The sequence below is a fragment of the Asterias amurensis genome, chromosome 3, assembly GCF_032118995.1.
Source record: "Asterias amurensis chromosome 3, ASM3211899v1".
Taxonomy (NCBI): domain Eukaryota; kingdom Metazoa; phylum Echinodermata; class Asteroidea; order Forcipulatida; family Asteriidae; genus Asterias; species Asterias amurensis.
In genome coordinates this window covers 1,768,979-1,788,664 of record NC_092650.1, presented here as the reverse complement: position 1 = coordinate 1,788,664, position 19,686 = coordinate 1,768,979, and the positions used below count along the sequence as shown (strand labels likewise).

The 19,686-nt window shown below is 38.3% G+C and overlaps 2 protein-coding genes across 4 annotated transcripts; one reads left to right on the top strand and one right to left on the bottom strand.

Moving 5' to 3' along the window:
• The first annotated feature begins 1,329 nt into the window (after window positions 1-1,329).
• LOC139934934 (mitochondrial ribosome-associated GTPase 2-like) lies at window positions 1,330-6,546 on the top strand. 2 transcript variants are annotated; one of them, XM_071929360.1, is made up of 8 exons: window positions 1,330-1,400; window positions 1,795-1,964; window positions 2,464-2,611; window positions 2,956-3,071; window positions 3,677-3,745; window positions 4,328-4,477; window positions 4,947-5,085; window positions 5,498-6,546. In XM_071929360.1, the coding sequence occupies exons 2-8, from the start codon at window positions 1,797-1,799 to the stop codon at window positions 5,896-5,898; spliced, it is 1,191 nt and encodes a 396-aa protein (XP_071785461.1). In that variant the 5' UTR covers window positions 1,330-1,400; window positions 1,795-1,796; the 3' UTR covers window positions 5,899-6,546. The 2 variants fall into 2 exon arrangements, with proteins under 2 accessions (XP_071785461.1, XP_071785462.1); XM_071929361.1 differs by having other exon boundaries at window positions 1,333-1,404.
• An 11-nt stretch (window positions 6,547-6,557) lies between these two features.
• LOC139934932 (poly [ADP-ribose] polymerase 2-like) lies at window positions 6,558-19,639 on the bottom strand. Of its 2 annotated transcripts, none has more exons than XM_071929358.1 (16): window positions 19,462-19,639; window positions 18,477-18,739; window positions 16,851-17,057; window positions 15,820-16,002; window positions 15,245-15,369; window positions 14,620-14,716; window positions 14,035-14,213; window positions 13,653-13,724; window positions 13,136-13,359; window positions 12,738-12,801; window positions 11,774-11,908; window positions 11,186-11,310; window positions 10,985-11,084; window positions 10,525-10,623; window positions 9,732-9,856; window positions 6,558-9,153 (listed from the first exon to the last, which is right to left on the bottom strand). In XM_071929358.1, the coding sequence occupies exons 2-16, from the start codon at window positions 18,715-18,717 to the stop codon at window positions 9,000-9,002; spliced, it is 2,130 nt and encodes a 709-aa protein (XP_071785459.1). In that variant the 5' UTR covers window positions 18,718-18,739; window positions 19,462-19,639; the 3' UTR covers window positions 6,558-8,999. The 2 variants fall into 2 exon arrangements, with proteins under 2 accessions (XP_071785459.1, XP_071785460.1); XM_071929359.1 differs by having other exon boundaries at window positions 18,477-18,719.
• Between the last annotated feature and the right edge of the window lie 47 nt (window positions 19,640-19,686).

Below are 19,686 nucleotides of genomic sequence, written 5' to 3'. Positions count from 1 at the left end.
AAGTGATTGAGCGAAGCCTCAACAAAAGTCCTTGCAGATGCTATTACAGTTTTGAAGGATTGTTTCATAATTACATGTATCTATACAAGTAATAAACCACAGCGGAAATTGACTTGGTAAATTTATAATGACTTTGGGTTTTACAATTTATCTGAAAGCATACAACTTCACTGTGACAAGGGTGGTTTTTCTGTCATTAATATCTCGCAACTTTGACGACCGATTGAGCTCACATTTTCACAGGTTTGTTATGTTATGCATATGTTGAGATACACCAAGTGAGAAGACTGGTCTTTGACAATTACCAATAGTGTCCACTGTCTTTAATACCAAAATACTTACAAAAATCGCAGCGAATGACCGTCTCCGTGACATTCGTTGAAATTTAGGGAGCGCTTCCTATAAAGTGATCGATCTTCGTAATCAGGTGGAGAATTACTTGTGACGAACGTTCTGAATTTGCATACCTGCAAAGACACTGCGAATGTTCGCCAAGTTTGAGGACCGATTGTCGATCAAAAATACAATCGTTGGCAAAATTCGCTAGCAAATTCGCCACAGTGTGAGAGGAACATGGTAAAGAACATTAATTTTCAAGAGATACCAACGTCATGCTGTTGTTTCTGGTCATTGCCCAACTCATCTCGCGAAGCTGTTGGAATTCGTTTCTGTGAATGAAAAAAACGGTCACCAAAAAACCTGGACTGCATTAAAAGACGTAACAATTTGCATGGAAGGTGCGGAGGTGTATCAAATTGTTTGGTATTATTTTAAAATTAATAAGCAAAACGACTCGTTATATTATTAGCTAAAATATGGCCGCGTTTGTTGAAGTAGTATTTTTTGATGGAGCTTTCATAAAAACTCTAAATCAAAATCAAAAGCTGCGTCAAATAGACCTTGTCGGATTCCCGCCTTGCTGATTTTTCTCAAAGTTGTCGAACATTGTGTGCTTTGCCCCTTCTCACAAAGCCTTTCGACAATTGAGAAAAATAAACAAACCGCCTTGGTTGGCATGGACAGCCGAATGAAACACTCAATCAGTGTTTTAACCAAAATTGCAATATTTTCTGCAAACTGTCATAGTACCTCTCATAGTTGTTTGCAAGTATTTTACAAAATCAAACACAATGTTTGAATGTTTCGGTAACATTGTTACAAACAGTAGCGATCTGTTTTCGAATTTAATTTATGACTTGCCATAATTTCAAACGAATAATTCGGGCTGGTGTTCCTCGTGAAAGGTAGTCGAGCCAAGAAATAGAAACTTTCTGATTCTGTAGTGCGCCCTCCATAGTTGAATGGAAGTCAGTTTTATTATTAAAATGGAGAGTACATGCGGTTGATTTTGTCACGCCGCTCCCTACAAAATTGTTTTTTGTTCGTTGTTTGCTGAGAAAGTGAGTGAGTAGTGTGTCTCAAGTAAAGCATATGGATGATGGGCTGATGTGTTGGGAATCCATTAGCCCACCTTGTGACCTTGTTGAGCTGTAAATGGCTCCGCTTTTAACATCGGTCTCAGCGACAGTGACAGTGATGTGATGAGACCGATGTTAATAAAAGCGGAGCCATTTACAGCTCAACAAGGTGGGCTAGGAATCCATGTGTTGATGTGTATTTAGCATGTAGGATGTAATTACTAAATACCATGTCAACCAAAGTTAAAACAACCATCCAATGGCGGTAGTCAATTCAGAAATATAACTGACTACAACGTAGTAGTCTGAATACTAATAATAATATTAACGAGTAAAAGTTACTTTAAATTAAAATGTTATTTTTGTCTTTAAATAGAAATGATAAAACCTAGCGGAAGGGATGTTTTTAAACTGCTACTGACGCTGAGGCACCAATCAAGACCCCTATTGGCCGCATGTTCAACCAATCACATCCAAGCCTTCAATGCCAGGTATTCTTCTGGAGATGTTGAAAGCAGAAAGCATGAGCTATCTGAAAAAAAGCTGGTAGGTTTTCTAAAGTCTGAAAGTGTTTTTTTTTCTGCTTGTTTTTTTTCCAGGCGGGATTCAAAACACAACTTTCTGATGACACCAGTGAAGACTCTTGTCCCAAAATATAACTTCACAAATAGTGCTTTATTTATATGAGCTTGTAGTATCCTGTGTATAGACCCCATTTGCACACTCACACGCAGCTATCCTATTCAATTTGGGAGTTAAAATCGTGCACAAACCATACTTTATATGCACAAAAGATTTGACTCCCAAAATGATGGAATGGAAATGGACCCCATTGCATTTAATGTTAATTGCTACCAGGTACGCTGATGTCACCTGCAAATTTTTCTGCACAAAGAACAGCTGTCGTCCAATAATCTGCCTCCTTTTGGCCTCAAGAGTGGCGCTATTAGAGAGTGTGATGTCATATATGCAAGAGGTCTAGGGCCTTTAGATCATCAGATGTTTTCAGTCTCTGGTTTTTTTTCTTCTCTCTATTTTGTTTCAGACCAAACGATTTGTGGATTGGAGGAGGGTTCGTGTGAAAGCAGGGGATGGTGGAAATGGTTCTATTTCACTAAGAAGAGCAGCTTTTGAAGAATTTGGCGGACCTGACGGTGGAGACGGAGGGAATGGGGGCCACATTTTACTTCAAGGTAAAAGTCAACCCTTGGGGATTAATTTGGCATTACTGATCTCAACTCTTCTTTTGTTTAGACGAAAAACTCAATCAATCTAGTGGTGGCTTAAGAGGGGTGCCTCGGCCCGATTTCATAGAGCTGCTTAAGCAGATAATATTGATTAACAATTTTTCTGCTTAGCAGAACTGAGGAAAAAAATTATACATATGACATTGTGTTTTGGCTGGTTACAGCATTTTGATTTAAGCAATAATGTTGTTGTGCTCATTAAACCTACTGCCGTGCTCTATGAACAAGCCAATTAATGTTACACTGTTGTATATTATTATCTATGTTTAATGATTATTATTTGTTCTTAGCGGACAGGCGCACAAAGTCTCTGGGGGCAGTAAGACCACACTACAAAGCAGAACATGGACATCCAGGAGCAAAGAACAACAGCAGTGGCAAAAATGGTGCTCATACAATTGTTAAAGTAAGTCCACCCTGTTTTTTTGTTATAGTCAGTGGTCTTTTATATTTCTGTTTTTCCAGGGCTCGATATTTGACACTGGACTAAAGGCAAGTGTTTTTAGCCCTGGTCCGGTAAACTCTTGACCAGACATGTTCGGTGGTCTTGTGCTTGTCAATTGAATAATAATACCTAACTTTGTAATTAATATCTTGAACAGAAAGAAATTATGCTCAAATGTTGACTGTGAGGCTGGTCAAACAACTCCATTGAATAATGAGTCTCAAAATATAACCCATAACACAAATGAGATAATCTTCTCTTCTTAGTAGTGCTTTTTTAAATAAAATAAAATTATATGTTAAACTCTGTAGAAAGCTTTTTCTTTGAACATGTTCTTATAAAGATTCTGGTCTTGCAAATTAATTCTGAACCAGTAATAATTTTGGGCTACATGTACAAGCCCTGTGATTTTGTGGAATTTTACCCCAAATTCAAGCCCATGTCTTTTATGTAACCATCATACATTTTTTTTACTTAGCCACTGTCAATCCAAGAACCATTTTTTCATCCTAAACTTGATCACAGATGTGTTTTTTAATACAATTATCTGTTTTTTTATGTTTAAGGTTCCAGTCGGAACAGTCGTCAAAGATGACAAGGTCACTGTAGTAGATCTGGAGTCAGAAGGGGATCAGGTGAGGAGAGTTCAGCTTTCAAGAGTCACACATCTTCCTAATTTCTTTCAGCTATTTAGCAAAAAATAATACTCAACAAAATGCAACCTAAAGGCTGGGTCACACCAAACTAGTTCTCAAAACGCCCGAACCCGTCCTAAGAAAATATTAAAATAGGTTTGGTCTGGCTGGAACGTATAGCTTACTGACGCGTTTTGTGTGCACATGTACATCCGTATGAAGTCGAGCCGCATCCTGTCCAGTACCTCCCGAGTTCGTCAATTCCTTTCAGAGTATGTCCTTCTCCTATTTAAGTATCATGACACTCTGTCAAACTGCAGGGCGGGATGGTCGTTGGAGCAAATTTGAGCACCATGCCAATCAAACCTGCCCGAGCCCGCTCATGAAGTTCTTAAAAAAGACCGTAAAAGTTGCTACTACTAGTCCATAGTTTAAGTACAATCAGCTACATTTTTCAGAGCAGAGGGAGAACGAGTCTGGTGTGATGGGGGTTTACGCAAAGAGTAGAGAAACCAGTCACAACTAATTATACTTTCATAGGATTGTTGAGTTGAGAAATATTTCTTCTCTCTCTCTCTCTAGTTTGTCATTGCCCGCGGAGGTCAAGGAGGTCGAGGCAATAAATCGTTTGCGACACCATCGAACAGAACCCCTCGGATTGCAGGACGGGGAACTCCTGGTGAAGAATCTCTGGTGTCGTTGGAACTCAAAATAATGGCACACGCTGGATTGGTAAGAGTAACTTTGTGTCATTTTTCCCTTCAAATTGGGCAATTACTCTCTTGGTGGCATTATGTGATAAGACAAAATATAACAAGCTTGTCTGATGTTTTCTGTTACAGCTCAATGATCCAGTTAAAATAAAAGCTGTACTAGAAGTGATTCAAATTTCTTTCAGTGTCCGCTCACCACGTTTTCATTTTGGGGGTTAGTTTGGTCACGGCCAACCTTGCAAACACTTTGGGATACTGTGCTTCCTCTGTCAGCTTTCTCCTGAAGATGAGCAGCGTACACTGCTCCAAAATGTTGAGACCACACCTTTTTTTTTTCAGAGTCAGCACTCCTCCAAGAGAGATTTTACACGTGGTTGTACCTGCAAGTTTACTATTATAGGTATTAATTTGAACATGTATATCTTTTAAGGAGATTGCTACTTTGAACAATTTTAATAAAGAACTCATTATTTATTTTCCCTCTTCAGATTGGGTTTCCAAATGCAGGCAAATCTACTTTATTGAGAGCATTATCTAGAGCAAGGCCTGCTGTAGCCGCCTACCCATTCACGACTCTCAATCCACACGTAGGAATGGTGGAATATGATGACTTGGAACAAGTTGCAGGTACAGTAGAATATCAGAAAGATTTGTTTATTTCTACTTTATATGAGAGAATGCCCAACATCACAAGGACGGACGGCCACAAGGCGAGGGCTACACATAAACTGATTATACTAATAGCTATGAATTGCGTTCCGAGTGATAATCTTGCGCGCCTGACACGCGGAAGCCAACCGGTTATAAACACTGGTCATTATCAACCGTTTAAACACCCCCACGGCCACGTGGCGCGCTCTCCACCAATAGGAGTAGAGAAACTGTCTGGGATATTTATGAATGAAAATTTCTTGTTCCCTATCCATCCTGTTATTGGCGCTAATCCCGCTGTTTGGTGTGTAATCAATAAATGGTATCACTTGAGCTTATCAAAGTTGACAAACCCCCTGGCATTTCTATACTCTTCTCTTGGCCACAGTTGCTGATTTACCGGGGTTAATCCGTGGGGCTCATCTCAACCGAGGCCTGGGTCACTCCTTCCTCCGACACATCGAGCGTTGTAGCTGCCTCCTTTATGTCCTCGATCTCTCAGCCAAAGAACCCTGGACGCAACTCTACGATCTTCAGTATGAGCTTGAGCAGTACAAAGAAGGTCTCTCACAACGACCTCACGCCATTCTCGCGAATAAAATTGATTTACCAGAAGCAGAGGAGAAGTTGGCGCTTCTGCGTGAGAATGTTCAGCTACCTATCATTGTTATTTCTGCTCACTACCTCACAAATATTGCTCACCTCAAGGTTCATTTGAGGGAACTTTATGATGAGGATATGAAGGGTAGATTGAAACCTGTGGTCAAACAAGGCAAGAGAATATTATGATTGTTGATAAAAGTTGTTGATTAAAGGTAAATATTCCACTGAAGGTGTCTGCTTGAACTATTTGAAATAACTTAAAAGTCAAACGGCAAGAAATGCATTTGTTTCCCTTTACGTTCCCGTTAGAGATCATTCATTTCTGTATAACCATCACAAAACACCCAGACATTGGTATTATTGTTCATGAAAGAATGTTTCAGTTTAAATGTCAACAACAAAATATGAAACAGAAAATTAGTTTTGCAGTAAAAATGTCAATAAAAATACCATGAAACAGAAAACTGTTTGGTTTCAGTGATTAGGGCGTTATGTCAACATTGGAAATTTTCATATCCAGACATCCAGACATGACCATTACTTTGACCTCTTCATGTTAAAGTAGGTAAAACCTTGCAACTGTTTATTGCCGCTATGGGCATTTTGGTACAAGCCGCTTGTGGCCACTATCGTCTCTGAAGAGTCAATATGCCAAGCTTTCCAATGAAGATACATGTGAATTCTATATGAAGGAAGGAGAATCTTGTTACCTAACACAGTAATGCTTTATAATAGCACAAGGCCCCAGGTTGACAAAATTAGTTGACGCAATAAGTTGACACCAAATGTTATATTAATAAAATGGGATACTGAACAACGAAATAACAAACCGTATATATGAGTAATGCTTTGCTTTATTTGCTTTATTTGCTATATCTATGTACAATTACTCTCGAGTAATTTTAACTTTTAATAAAAAATATCTGAATACATTCATGGTATGAATTTTCCATCTATAAAGTTTCAGTTGCTCTTCAGAAAAATTTGTTAGTTGACCTTTGATCAATCGTTGGCCTTCAATCAATGGGCCATATTTTTGACTGTGTGAGGGCGCTCTCGATCACTTCCGGGGGTGTATTCATTCATACCAAAAACAGTTATTAACGATTGGAACACATAACCACCACAGACTAATCCATCACGGACAATAAGACTTTTAAAGGAGCCGTTATAATCCACCTCTAAAGCAAATTGAAACTCTACGCAACAAAAGTGACAACGCCTATTAATCTATGCAGGCCGAATCGCGTATACCCGGAAGTGATAAAAAATACTATTTATAGCGCCCTCGCACAGTCAAAAATAAGGCACATTGACCCTTTGATAATGGGCTTAAATAACTGAGTATTTAAACATTCTCATGATACACTTGACTCTTGTTATAACAAGATTGCTCGGGCTGGCCGAATTATAACAGGAATGTTGTTATAAAAAGAGGACAACAACATAAAGATACACAAAGCAAATATAATCTATACACTGAAGAATAAAGTAATGCCTCAAATGAACAAGACATTTTAGATCAATCGAAGGTCTCCAACATCGATAGATTTCAATGGCTTTTCCTGTTATCAGAGCATACTGATCGAAACGCCGAGTTGAAACCAATGGTTCTTTTCAGAACTACCCAACTCATTGAGAGATAGTCATTACATGGTGTTACGGCAAACTTTTCCATATCAAAATTCCCACCATCCAAAGTTTCAAATCCTACATTTACTTTGTAGTTTAGAATTGTATGCAATATTATACATTGGCTGTTACTTTAAACTTATGTACAGGCATGCAACAGTTGCTTCACCCCCCCCCCCAAAAAAAAAAAAATTACAAGTTTCAATGATTTGTATAGTATTTTTCAATATTGAATAGTAAAACTGAGATCCGAGGAAAAGTTGCATGCCTGTATGTAAGCGAAAATATTTCTGAACAAAGTTTCGATTTGAGTCCACCTAATTGGTTAGACAACCAAACAGCAAAGATACTGAGCAATAGCTTAATCAAGTCTGAGTATTTCAAACTTCTTTGTATCAAACACTATTAAAGTAAATAATTTACAGATGACTTTCCATTCAACCAGAAAGTCTTAATCGCATGAACTCATCTGTTATAATGTAAAGAAAAGATTCTAGCAATTAGTTCTTAAAATATTTACATTTGATTTAACAAAAGCTTCATTTACAACTTGAACCTCTCTATTGCAGCATACATGAGCCTCACCATCCAATCTCTCAATTGAAAATAAGTATTTTATTAGAAAATAAGACAAATAAAGCAAAAGGTGTAAACATGTACACCTTGTACTTGTTTTGGGCAAAAAAAGCAAGTCATTCAAAAGGAGGGTATACCTTGGGTAATTACTCTGAAAATTAGTGACCATTATAGAAGCTTACTTGGTATCAAGCACAGATAGCTATTGATAGTATAAAACATTGTTAGAAACGACCCCCATTGAACTAATGTATTATTAAGAAGTATTATTTTTCACCCCAAAAATTGAATCTGAGAAAGACTTCAATTTTACTTTCAACCCCATGCAATGGTATTGGGTTCATATCCAACCCAAGTGGTTTTTAACTTTGCAGGCAATGGTAAGAGTCAGGTACCCATTTACACATTTTTACTGATAGCCATTTCATGACATCACCATTCTCAAGACTCACCTTAACTCAAATCTTAAGACTCATCTGAACTCAAATCTCAAGACTCATTTGAACTCAAATCTCAAGACTCATCTAAACTCAAATCTCAAGACTCATCTGAACTCAAACCTCAAGAATCATCTAAACTCAAATCTCAAGACTCATCTGAACTCAAATTTTAAGACTTATCTGAACTCAAATCTCAAGACTCATCCGAACTCAAACCTCAAGAATCATCTGAACTCAAATCTGAAGACTCATCTGAACTCAAATCTCAAGACTCATCCGAACTCAAATCCTAAGACTCATCTGAACTCAAATCTCAAGACTCACCTGAACTCAAATCTCAAGACTCATCCGAACTCAAATCTCAAGACTCATCCGAACTCAAATCTCAAGACTCATCTGAACTCAAATCTCAAGACTCATCTGAACTCAAATCTCAAGACTCATCTGAACTCAAATCTCAAGACTCGTCTAAACTGTGTAGAAAAAACTTTCTCATTACATTCTGGTCTCGTAAAATAAATGCTGGTCCAGTAACCATTGTTCCCTACAAGCCATGTGGTATTATTGTGGATTCACCCCTAAATTTGAGCCCTGAAAGGCACTGTATACTTCATACATCATATACTATTCAGTATCCCCTCAGTTGAAGTTAAACTTCACCCACACTAGGTAGCGCATCCGAATCTGGTTTGTGTTGTAGACAATAAACTCATTGTAGTTGAGTGTGTAGCCGTTAGGGTTATCCACGCCGGTGTCGGTCCCCTTGCCCAGCGGAACAACGGTGCCATCTGGCCTGTAAAGTTAAGAAGAAAAAAAACTTTCATTAATTAATGTACTGTGGGTTATGTCCTTGCCTGTTACCTCCTTGCACCCAAGTGTGATTCTCGGACCAAAGCCTTGCATGTGGATTGTTTTTTTTATAGTCCATACATGACTGTGTGAGTTTCCCTTTGGGGGTTTTCCTCCCACATCTTAAACTGAAATTTATTTATCGTCTTCTCAACAAAAAATTGGTGTGATGTTTCCAATAGGATGCTTTGCCGACTATATAATTCAGGTTCAGATACTATAGGCAAGTTTCTCCAGGTGATCAGAACACTTTAATGATCAGCAAACTTGACTTACATTTACAAATAATGTTTTCAAACAGAAGTATTTTTTGTACATGTAATGTTAATTCAAGCTATCAAAATATGCACATTTTTAATCATCAATTTATGATTTTAAGAAAAATTTTGCTATGTATTACAAGATCAATTATTCGCTTTCATGCATTTTCAATAAAAAAAGTATTCACCAAGGAGCTGATAATTTATGAATAAATAGTCATGACAATAATTTTGGGCAGGTTTTGAAGGGTGGAAAACTTACATGGTGAAGTCGGAGGCCGGGTTTGGTGCAATTTTACCGAGTCCTTTGACGCTGTGTTTCCCAGCAGGGAGTTTATCCGCTTTGTAATCAGCTGCTAGGAGAGTGTTGGCTGTTCCAAGGCCAACCTAGAATGATAAAATGAATCATAAAGTAAATATTGACCCCTTGCACGCACGTCACTCGCGGCGACTGTGCCATGCTCACACGCTCACCATTTTTGGTGGGCAATAGGTTTACGTGTAAACGCCGCGTCGCCTAAAATGCACACTTCACTGAATAACACGCGTGTACATTGACCACCAAAATGGCGATCCAAGATTATTCTGATTGATGACGTCAGGTGAATAGGGTCAATAGAAGAACGGTTGTATAAATTGTAACAGCAATATTTAGCTCAGTAACCATTGGGTGTCATTGCGGAGTGGTTCAGAGCAACGAATTCAAGTCTTGTCGGTTCAGTCATTGAAATGTGGGTTCGAATCTCGGTCATGACAATTATGTCCTAATAATTGCTTCTCTTCACCCATGGGTATAAATGGGTGCCTGCGAGGGTAGAAGTTGATATTTGTGTAGGGAAAAGCCTTTGGAGCGCCACGGTAGCCCAGGGCTGTATACTCTACAGGGAGGGAGCTGAGAAAGATGACGGGAATGTTATTGGCCCAATGACCAGGGCACTATAAAGCGCATTGATACAGTTATTGTAAAAATGCACTATATAAGAACTAAGTATTGTTAACGGTTCAAGGGCTAGATTAGTGGACGAGGAAGGGGATTGAAAATCAAACTTTCGAACCTGGCTCAACAGTAGAAGACCAGTATTCTTTGACCTCGTTGCAAAGCAGTAATTGGCCGACTTGGATGACATGTCCGCAAAGTAGACTCCTTTACCAAACTATATGAAAAGGAAGGATATAAACCAAATTACAGACAATATTAAATTGACTATTGATTCCCTTGGTTAGTACAGATTGGACTGGGAGTTATAAACTATGAGTTCAAGAATTCATGTGAAAATTTCAAACTTTTCAAAATAACAAAGCAGAAATACAAGTGATACAATAAAAATGCTTCATACATTTTTACCACAGAGTACCTATGTTGCCATTCTTCTATTCAAGACAGCATTACCAAAATCAGTCTGCAAGTAAAATATAGTCTGGCTCTATTTGATGAAATCAGATTTGAATTGTCGTTGTCATTGAGTAAACAGGGTATCAGACAAAGATGGCCACCAATCTCAAATAGATACATACCATATAGCCGGTAACCGGTGCTTCAGGTGGTGCAATACGTAATCCTTGACCCAGGATACCAGCCCAGTTTGTCAGACGAGAGCCATGCCACAGTAACATGCTGTGACACAAAAAAAGAGCCAAATTAGCAATTACAGTTCCCCATAAAGTGTGTGGTTGATTTAATAAATAAAAACAATATCAAATGAAATCGCAACTTACTTATTTCCGACATCGTTGAAATTTTCTGCCTCTCCCTCCTTATCAATCTCAAAGACATCGCTGACTTGCATCTTAAACTGATTGTGAGTCTTAGCATGGGTGTTCTGGACATAACGCTGTATCATCTAGAAATTAAAAATGGATCGACAATCAGTCTCTGCAAATTGCTTTGCAAGTTTGTAAAAGCTTACCATAACCCAAAGAATATACATTTGAACGATTGTTTTCTTAAGAAAGAATACTCTTTTCCTAATTCTGCATTCTAAAGGATTTTACTTTTCAGGCAAAAGTCATTCAGCCCCTTCATCTCTTGGATAATATTTAGCAAACTAAAATTTCAACTAGTGTTTTTTTGCTTAAAAGATGGAAGAGTCAAACTGAGATATAATTAATTTGTTCTGATGAGAACCTTTGAAAAGAATGGTTGTAAAATTAGCTGAGTAATATGCCTGTAAATGTTTTCCACAGAACCCGGGAAAGTACTGAGTATACAGTGCTAACACACGTCAGTGTATATGGGCAAAACCAAAAAATGAATTATCTTTATCCCCAATTCAAATTTAACATCTATTAAATTTGTTGAATTACCTTAAAATCAGGATGAGTTTTCTCAAGTGGTTTCATGGTGCACTTCAATGAGTGATACTGACTGTCAATCGGATGTTCATCTACGTTTCTATTCTCCTTCAAGATTGTCATGGCAACTTGAATATCACCAAGAGCCTGGGTAAACAATAAATAAAAAAAAAAAAATTGTTAATTGTATATTTATTCTAATGCTTTTGTTTTTACGTAACTGCACCTGGTTGGTTGAAGAAGGGTTGCCCTGCCGATTTGAAAAAAGGATCCACAGAAAAGACCAGGGAAATTGTATTATTATTACACATTTCTGGTAATGAAACCAGGGATGTCGCACAAGCGAACTTAATCACTATAACTCCCAAGCCTGAGGAAACCTGTAAATGAAGGTATTTGCTATGTGAACCAGAAACACCTGGGTTAACCTCTACTCTTCATGAAAGTGTTCTAGGTTCTTTTACAGGCACTACACAGGACCTATGGCTTAATGTACCATCCGAAGGACAAAGCAATAGACCCTTCCCATGAAATATGTAAATTGCACATAGCGCGTGCGCACTAACGTTTTGGTTGGCAAAATGAGGGAACATCGCGCTGTTTTGTACACGGCTAATGGGTGCGTGACGCAGACGCGATTGCACAGCTGCTTAGTGCACAACTCTATGGCGTTTGCCAACCAACAGGGTCTGTACGCATGCATGAATGTAATTAGCATATTTCATGGGAAGGGTCCATTGCTCAAGGATACAAGGTGCCATGACCAGGATACAAACCTACACTCTACTGTGCCTTCCAGAAACGCCCTCTATCGATGACATAGTCGCTATGTGTTGAGTAAGTATATGTAGCCCTAACTCATTAAGAATGTCTCGTACTAAGACTACAGAAACACCAGAGCTGATGAGCACTACAAGGATGTCAAATACTTTGTGTAATCTGATAGTTTTTATAAATGAAATATCAGGAACTGTACCTCAAGCAGAGCTATCTTAGCTCGTAACTCATCCTTTGATCTTATCACTGGTGGTCGGCGCATTCTGCAAAAGGAAAACAAAAACCAACTGTAACTATTTTAAGAATATCTCATGTTTAGTCTAATCCACTACAAATTATTTTTTATATGTTTTTGTTTTATTTTTATGACAGATTGAAAGTGAGGGCTACACTTTTAGGCTATCAACCCAATTCAACTGCCACCAGGGGCACGTTGCCGCCTTATACTCATGGGGCTGAAACAGGATGCCCCTTCACTGTCTGTCAGGAATTCTGTGCTTCCATAAGCGCTGATTCTTTGCTTACAGTAAGCAGAGGCATAAAGTTGGGCCCAGTTTCATGTCTGTGGCTTGGTTAGAAACAGCAGTCTTTACTCACCCAAAGTTGTGCGGGATCCTTGTGTAGAACTCATCACAAGCTTTAATGAGTTTCTCTCCGACCGTGTTCTTATTGATGCACTGCTCAATCTTCTTGAGCGCCGAGTAACCGGCCTTGATCTGATCCTGGGTGAGTTTTCCCAGCGGTGCTTTCTGAGCGTCGTATTTCATCTCAACGACCATGTCCTCCATGGCTTGGATGTTGCAGATCAGTTGAATCAAATCCTGTACCAAACAAACAAAAATAAGGACCTCGTCTTTATAAACGAGTCATTGCATGGTGAGTTATCAATATATATTTTGTTTGCGGTAACACCATGTGTGTATCTACTTGCCAGGTAGAGTTTGATCTTCAGAGAACTGTCTTTCTTTATTCTACTACTGCAGAGTAGATTTATCGAAGGTTCAGGAGACTTCTCAGTTCTGAAAAGAACTGCCCTGCATTTTGAAGGTAGAAAATTTGCCAGGACTACTACTTTAGCTTTAAGTGGATCTGTCGAGTTAAGAGATATTTGTACCTGAACTTTTTTATCCAGCTTGGATGCAACTTTCTCTTTCTTGACTTTTCCAGCATCTGGCTCATCCTTTGCCTGAGAAACGGACACAAAATATGAATAAAAAAATCTAGAGTCTGTTAAATCAGTATTATTGACAAATGATGGATACAATATGCCTGCAAGATGTCATATGGTGAATGCATTACACAATAGTCAACCCTCCTACTGTCTGACCATTCAATGGGTGCGTTCGATAAGCTTCCCTGGGTCGACCCAGCACACTCACCCTCTCGTGGTGACGGCATGCACCTCAGGTTCTAGTCATTGTGAAATCAACAGTTAGCTTCGGGATTCGAAAAGTCCTGCAGTCTAACCACTGGACCACAGTGACAATTAACATTACCTTAGTGTCTACGGTGTAATCCATCTTCAGCATATCATACTTCCCAGGAACTTTCTCAAAGCTATTTTTTAGAGACCACTCATTCCGTGTCTTGTCCCAGTATTTCTTTTCAAAGACGCTCTTAGCTTCTAACAGATCATGTCCGCAGGACACCAGGGAGTTCTGCCCAACTTTCCCAACTGCAATGAATATGAGATTGCTTTATGATGTTTTCAAATTTGAACAAGATACACAGGTACTGTTTAATTTTTTGAGAAATAGAATTAGCTGTTGCAAACTGCTAACCAACCGAAGGAACCTATGGTATAAAATGCAATTAATAGTTAATGGCCTGACGTTTTGAACCCTAGCAGAGTCTTTCTCAAAGGCTAAATTACCTTCTTTTTTTAACATCATTTTTTTTAGAGAATAGCTTGAAGAAAGTTGGTTCAACCAAATCACAATATTATACTGGGAACGAATAACTGTTAGTTCTCTAAAAGATTCAGAATTAACCTGATTGAAGTCGCACAATATAAAAAAACAATAACAATAGTAAGTACTTTCCCTTTAAATAAATTGAATTGAATTTATAAAATGCCATACCTCTACCCCAGCGGAACCAGACATAATAAATCTTCTTTGTATTTTCTTCAAGCAGTTGAATGATGTAGTATTTGTTGTTATTGTTCATCAGATTCGTCTGAAAGAGTAACAAAGAGCAGGGGAAGAAATAAGATAAGAACCAACAAGATTCTGGAAGACTCCTAAACGATAGATAAAACATAGAATATTAATGCAAGATTGCAATATAGCATTAGTTGGTGAATGCATCAAAATATTAACAGTACCAATACTATACACAGCTAATTTTGTGCAGCTGTGACGACACAACCTATATGCAGCTGAATAGTTTCAAATGGTTGTTAAACTCCCTGGGAAATGTTACCAAGAGCAGCATGCTATATTTGGTATTACCCTTACACCGATGTGTACTTTCCCGATCCTGTGAAGAAGAAATAAAACACAGGCATATTACTGGATTGGGGTTCAAACCCACAACTAGTGCCACTCTAGAGCAGTGTCTTACCAACTAGACCACCGAGGGTAGCTAGAGGCAGTTCAAATCCAGTATTTTAGCAGCGAGTAGGATGATTTAAAAAAATTACAAAATTTGCAATGTTCTATGAAAGAATAAAAGAGTAATTTTTGTTAATAAACTGCTACTTACTTGGTTAAGCATTGCATCATACACTTCATTGCCTTCTATGTACACATGTGCTTTGCCGGCCATAGCATGGCATTCACTGTCAACTGGGGCTTTATGACCAGATGCGATCCGCACAGTTTTTATATCTGTACAGTAGCAACAAACAAAGAGGGTTTTTTAACCAAAGTTTTGTAAAATTTATTTTAAAGGGAAATTATTTTTAACGAAAATACAATTTTACTTGGTAAGATGTACAGCAACTTTTAATAGTATTTTGAGAATCATTTCAGTTTTGAAATATAATCGTTGTAGCGTATCAGTTTTTCCCCAAAAATATGAATCAGATAGTAACTCCAATTATGGATTTTTCTTCCCGCATAATTATATCATTATTGCAACGGATTTTTCACGATATCTCAAAAACAAGACTACATTTGAAACTAAATTTTCACAGGTTATTTTTATTTCATATATTTATATCTAATAGGATTAAAACAATCAAACAGTTCCAAAAACCAAAGGTATACTTTCTCTTTTGAACAATAGGAGTCAAGTGTATTTTTAAAATGGATGTGTTACGGGGAGAATAGTCTCACCTGGTCCTCCGCTTGGTCCTTGACTCTTTGTCTTCTTGGCAGACTTGGCTGGTTTGACTTCAACTTCCTCCTCCTCCTCCATGGGTTCTGTCTTCACACCATTGCTCTTTGTTGTTGCTTTGGTGCGAGTCCGCTTCGCTGGTTGGCTTTTAGCAGCTGGTTGAGGGGGTGGAACTTCATAATCTACAAGTAATAGTAAACATTAAGGGGTCTTGTTAAAATTAATCAAGGACAGGTAGTTGGATAACAGTTCTCTGCAATGTCAAATTGTTGTTGGATATCCGTCAGACTGTCTGAGACAAGAGCCCAATTTCATGGCTCTGATTACCAAAAGCACAGAATCAGCGCTTACGGAAGCAGGGAACTCTGTGCTTACGACAAGCGTATTTCACGCAAACTTTGGCTTCTGTGCGTGCATACTCTGCGTTACTAGGCATTCTCGCTTACAAGGCGCTTGCACGTAAGCGGGTAATTGTTATCATCGGCGCAGAATTTGGCTGTAAGAAGAGCCATGAAAACGGGCCCAGGTTGTACTCACTTAAAGGCTCATCACAGCTATCAGATGCACTAGAAACACATGGCAATGGTGTCAACACTGTCATCCGACTCTACTTTTGACTCTAGTTTTACTCATTGTAACCAACCGACTTAGCATTCCGCAAATTCGTTCGATTACTTACTGAATAGCGACAAAACGTATTGGAATGTCCGGTGCCCCGCCCCGGGCACTCCTTAGTTTGTAAAATGCCATTGCGTACAAAAGCATTACAGCAAAGAGGCTCCCCCCTCCCCCGTAGTATTCTTCAAGTTGTTTTCTTCTCAAGTTTTCTTAACCTTTTTGAGAAATGGTGGACACTATAGGAATGCACCATTTAGTTTAGGTGTTTACAGACAAATGTACGAAAGTGCTGCAGTAACTGTGTCCACCCTACTTCAAATTGACTTACATAGGCATCAGGTTTCACAAACAAAGATTTGTTGAGAATGTAAATTTCTAAGAAATAACCAAAGGAGGGTGTTTTCAAACCTACCAATTTTGTGCCTCTCCACTTTTCTGATCACTTGAGTTGTTACATTGCTTTGTTCCATCGACTGTAGATCTATCTTGTACGCACGGTGTGCTGCAACGATGTCAACACTGTCTTCTGAGTTCCGTTTAGCTGCTTCAAGTAAAATGGAATCTTCCACACTGTAAGGATTCCATCGATTCTTCTCATCCTGCCACTGCCAAACAAAATCTACAACAAAAATAAACATAATAACAACAATAATATTGATAGCACATCATTTGGGCGCACTTTCTAAGATGTTTCCAATCTGAAAAGATGTGTTTAAAGAGATTTTTGGAAGTAGGAAATGTCCTCTAAGATATTTAGGCATGGAGAGTTCCAGAGTCAAGGGGCAATGTTGGAGAAGGCCCTATCGCCATAAGTGGCAAGGCGAGTCCGGGGGAGTCAAAGAGTCAAGTCAAAGAGCATGCTCCCATTAACCTCGAACCAGGCCTAACATAATGGTGCTGAATGTAATGAGAATTATTATCATGCAAGTCAAGTTTTCATCAGCTATATTTCATTTTTAATTGTTTTACTTATATGCAGCGAGGTATTTTAATTACACTGATTTTCCATCTTGCTCAAAGCTTGCCAATAATCTTAGGTCGGTAGAAAACCAAAGGCTTATTTGACCCATCTCGTCAAAGACTTAAATGTATACACTACACAGGGGTATTTGCTGCAGACATAAAGTTAAAAGTGAGAAGCTCGATTTAATAAAGAGATAAACACTTACAATCAAGGTTTTTCAAATATTTGTAAAATTGGTTTTGAATTGGATAATAGAAGCAGACGAGACAATCTCATTGTAACACCCAAACTCAGGGTACTTGTTTTCTATCGATTGAGGGCGCTGTTCACATCGAGCAGTTGCTACGAGGGCTGAAAGTCAGAGTCTTAGTTTCACGATTTTCCCAAGTAAACAGCCCATTGTTCTTCGCCTAAAGTTTTTGGGATTTCCGCCGAGGTTTATTAAACGGTTTGTGCATTGATTTTCTTGCCACTAAAATTATAAAGCTGATTGATTGATTGTGTTATATTTATGTACTGATTTTAAGCCTAAAATAGTTGTATTTGTCATTGCGTTTAATTTGGTCGCACATGTAATTGGGGATTGTTATTCATACACGCATATTGTCGTTGGTTGATATAACACAGGTTAACGCATAATATTCTATGATTCAGTCAGTTGCTAATTGTGTTTATGTGGTAATTATAGCCCAGGGTTTATAGGTCAAAGTTTGTATAATAGATTCCCTTCAGGCACATGGGTCAATGTAAACATTGCTTTATTCAGTCCTTTATTTGCATAATTATTGGGGTAATTCTGGTTGGGTCCAATTAATTGGTACAATCACTGAGTATTTCTTGTGACATATATTTTTGTTTCTATTTTCATTGTAGTTAATCTGTGCTAATCACAATGCCTAATGAGAAGAAGAAGAGATATTAAAGAAACCAATCACAGAAGCACAGCATTTTCGTCTTTGGCTGATTCACTCATTATATAAGTTGTTCCAATGGTCTGACTAAAGGCGCAACAACAAAAATGATTTGTAAAACTTGAAAGATTCTCGTAAACATTTGATGAGGTAAATTTCTCACAATCTCCGCTGTCGTCCTTGACGGCACATCGAATCCTCCTTTCCCATCCCGTCGTACAATTCCTCTGAACCATCTTATCTAGTTTGATCTCAAGCTTAACTGAGTTTACTGTCAGTTTGACGCTACTCTTGCTGGTGTCGTTGTGGGTCTCGTTTATTGAATCATTATTTTCCTCCGAGAAGGCCATCCATTGGCGTCTGTCGCCCTCAAACTCCCAGCCAAGCTCCATGTTGGTTGCCATTACTAAAAGATTAACGAAAAACCTGCAATGTGAAGAGCGTGTGGGGGATATTACACAATTACAAAACATGACGAGAGCCTATAATAATAAATTTGATCAAATAATAATCATGAATGAAATATCATATGTATTGACAGTTAGCTCATGGTAAATAAAATTGTTATGTGTTGTTAAAAAGTTAATGTGTTGTCATGACAACTTGATCGAAGATAAATTTGTCTATGAAAGCTTGAATTTTGGTTGGGTGGTTGGGATAATCATTATGGCAAAAACAGACAGCGCATGCCTATGTCTTATGAATCATGATATATTACTTAGGTTCATCGCGAATAGCAAAATATCAAGAGAGAGCGCTGTTGAACCAACACCATGAATGATATAGGCCATGCGTGCGCACGGTCGTGCATGACAACATACACCATGTACACCACAGCGTCGAATGCCCCTTCCCCTCTCTCTGCCTACCAATAACGCATTCCATTGCGGTTCTGAATCGCGGTTCGGATAAACCTTATTCAGCAGAGAGTAAATTTCCTTCCTGCATGGTTAAACAATTTATCTTCGTGGAAACCACTTTAGCCACATTTTATACCGCACATACAGCTTGCTTAATTTAAAACCATTATAAAATTGAATATTTGTATCATTTAGCCGTTTAGGTGGACATCAGAAAGTAATACTGCAACTGGTTAATGAAGGTTTTCACCGCAAAAAAACCAAAAATAAAATCGCCGTACTACCTACCTGTTGTTCAGTCTCCAGTTAAATTCTCACACTCTAAGTTCTAAAGCATGAAAAGACTACACAGTAAGGATAAGTTTAAGTTTTTAAAATGAAACAAACTTCCACAAATATTAGATATTTACTCAACATCGAGGCCTCGAAATCAAGCGACAGATCGGCGCGCCACTTTTTCGCATGTTCCAACAAGTTCATGACGTCATTCATAAACTTGCGAAAGTCATTTTT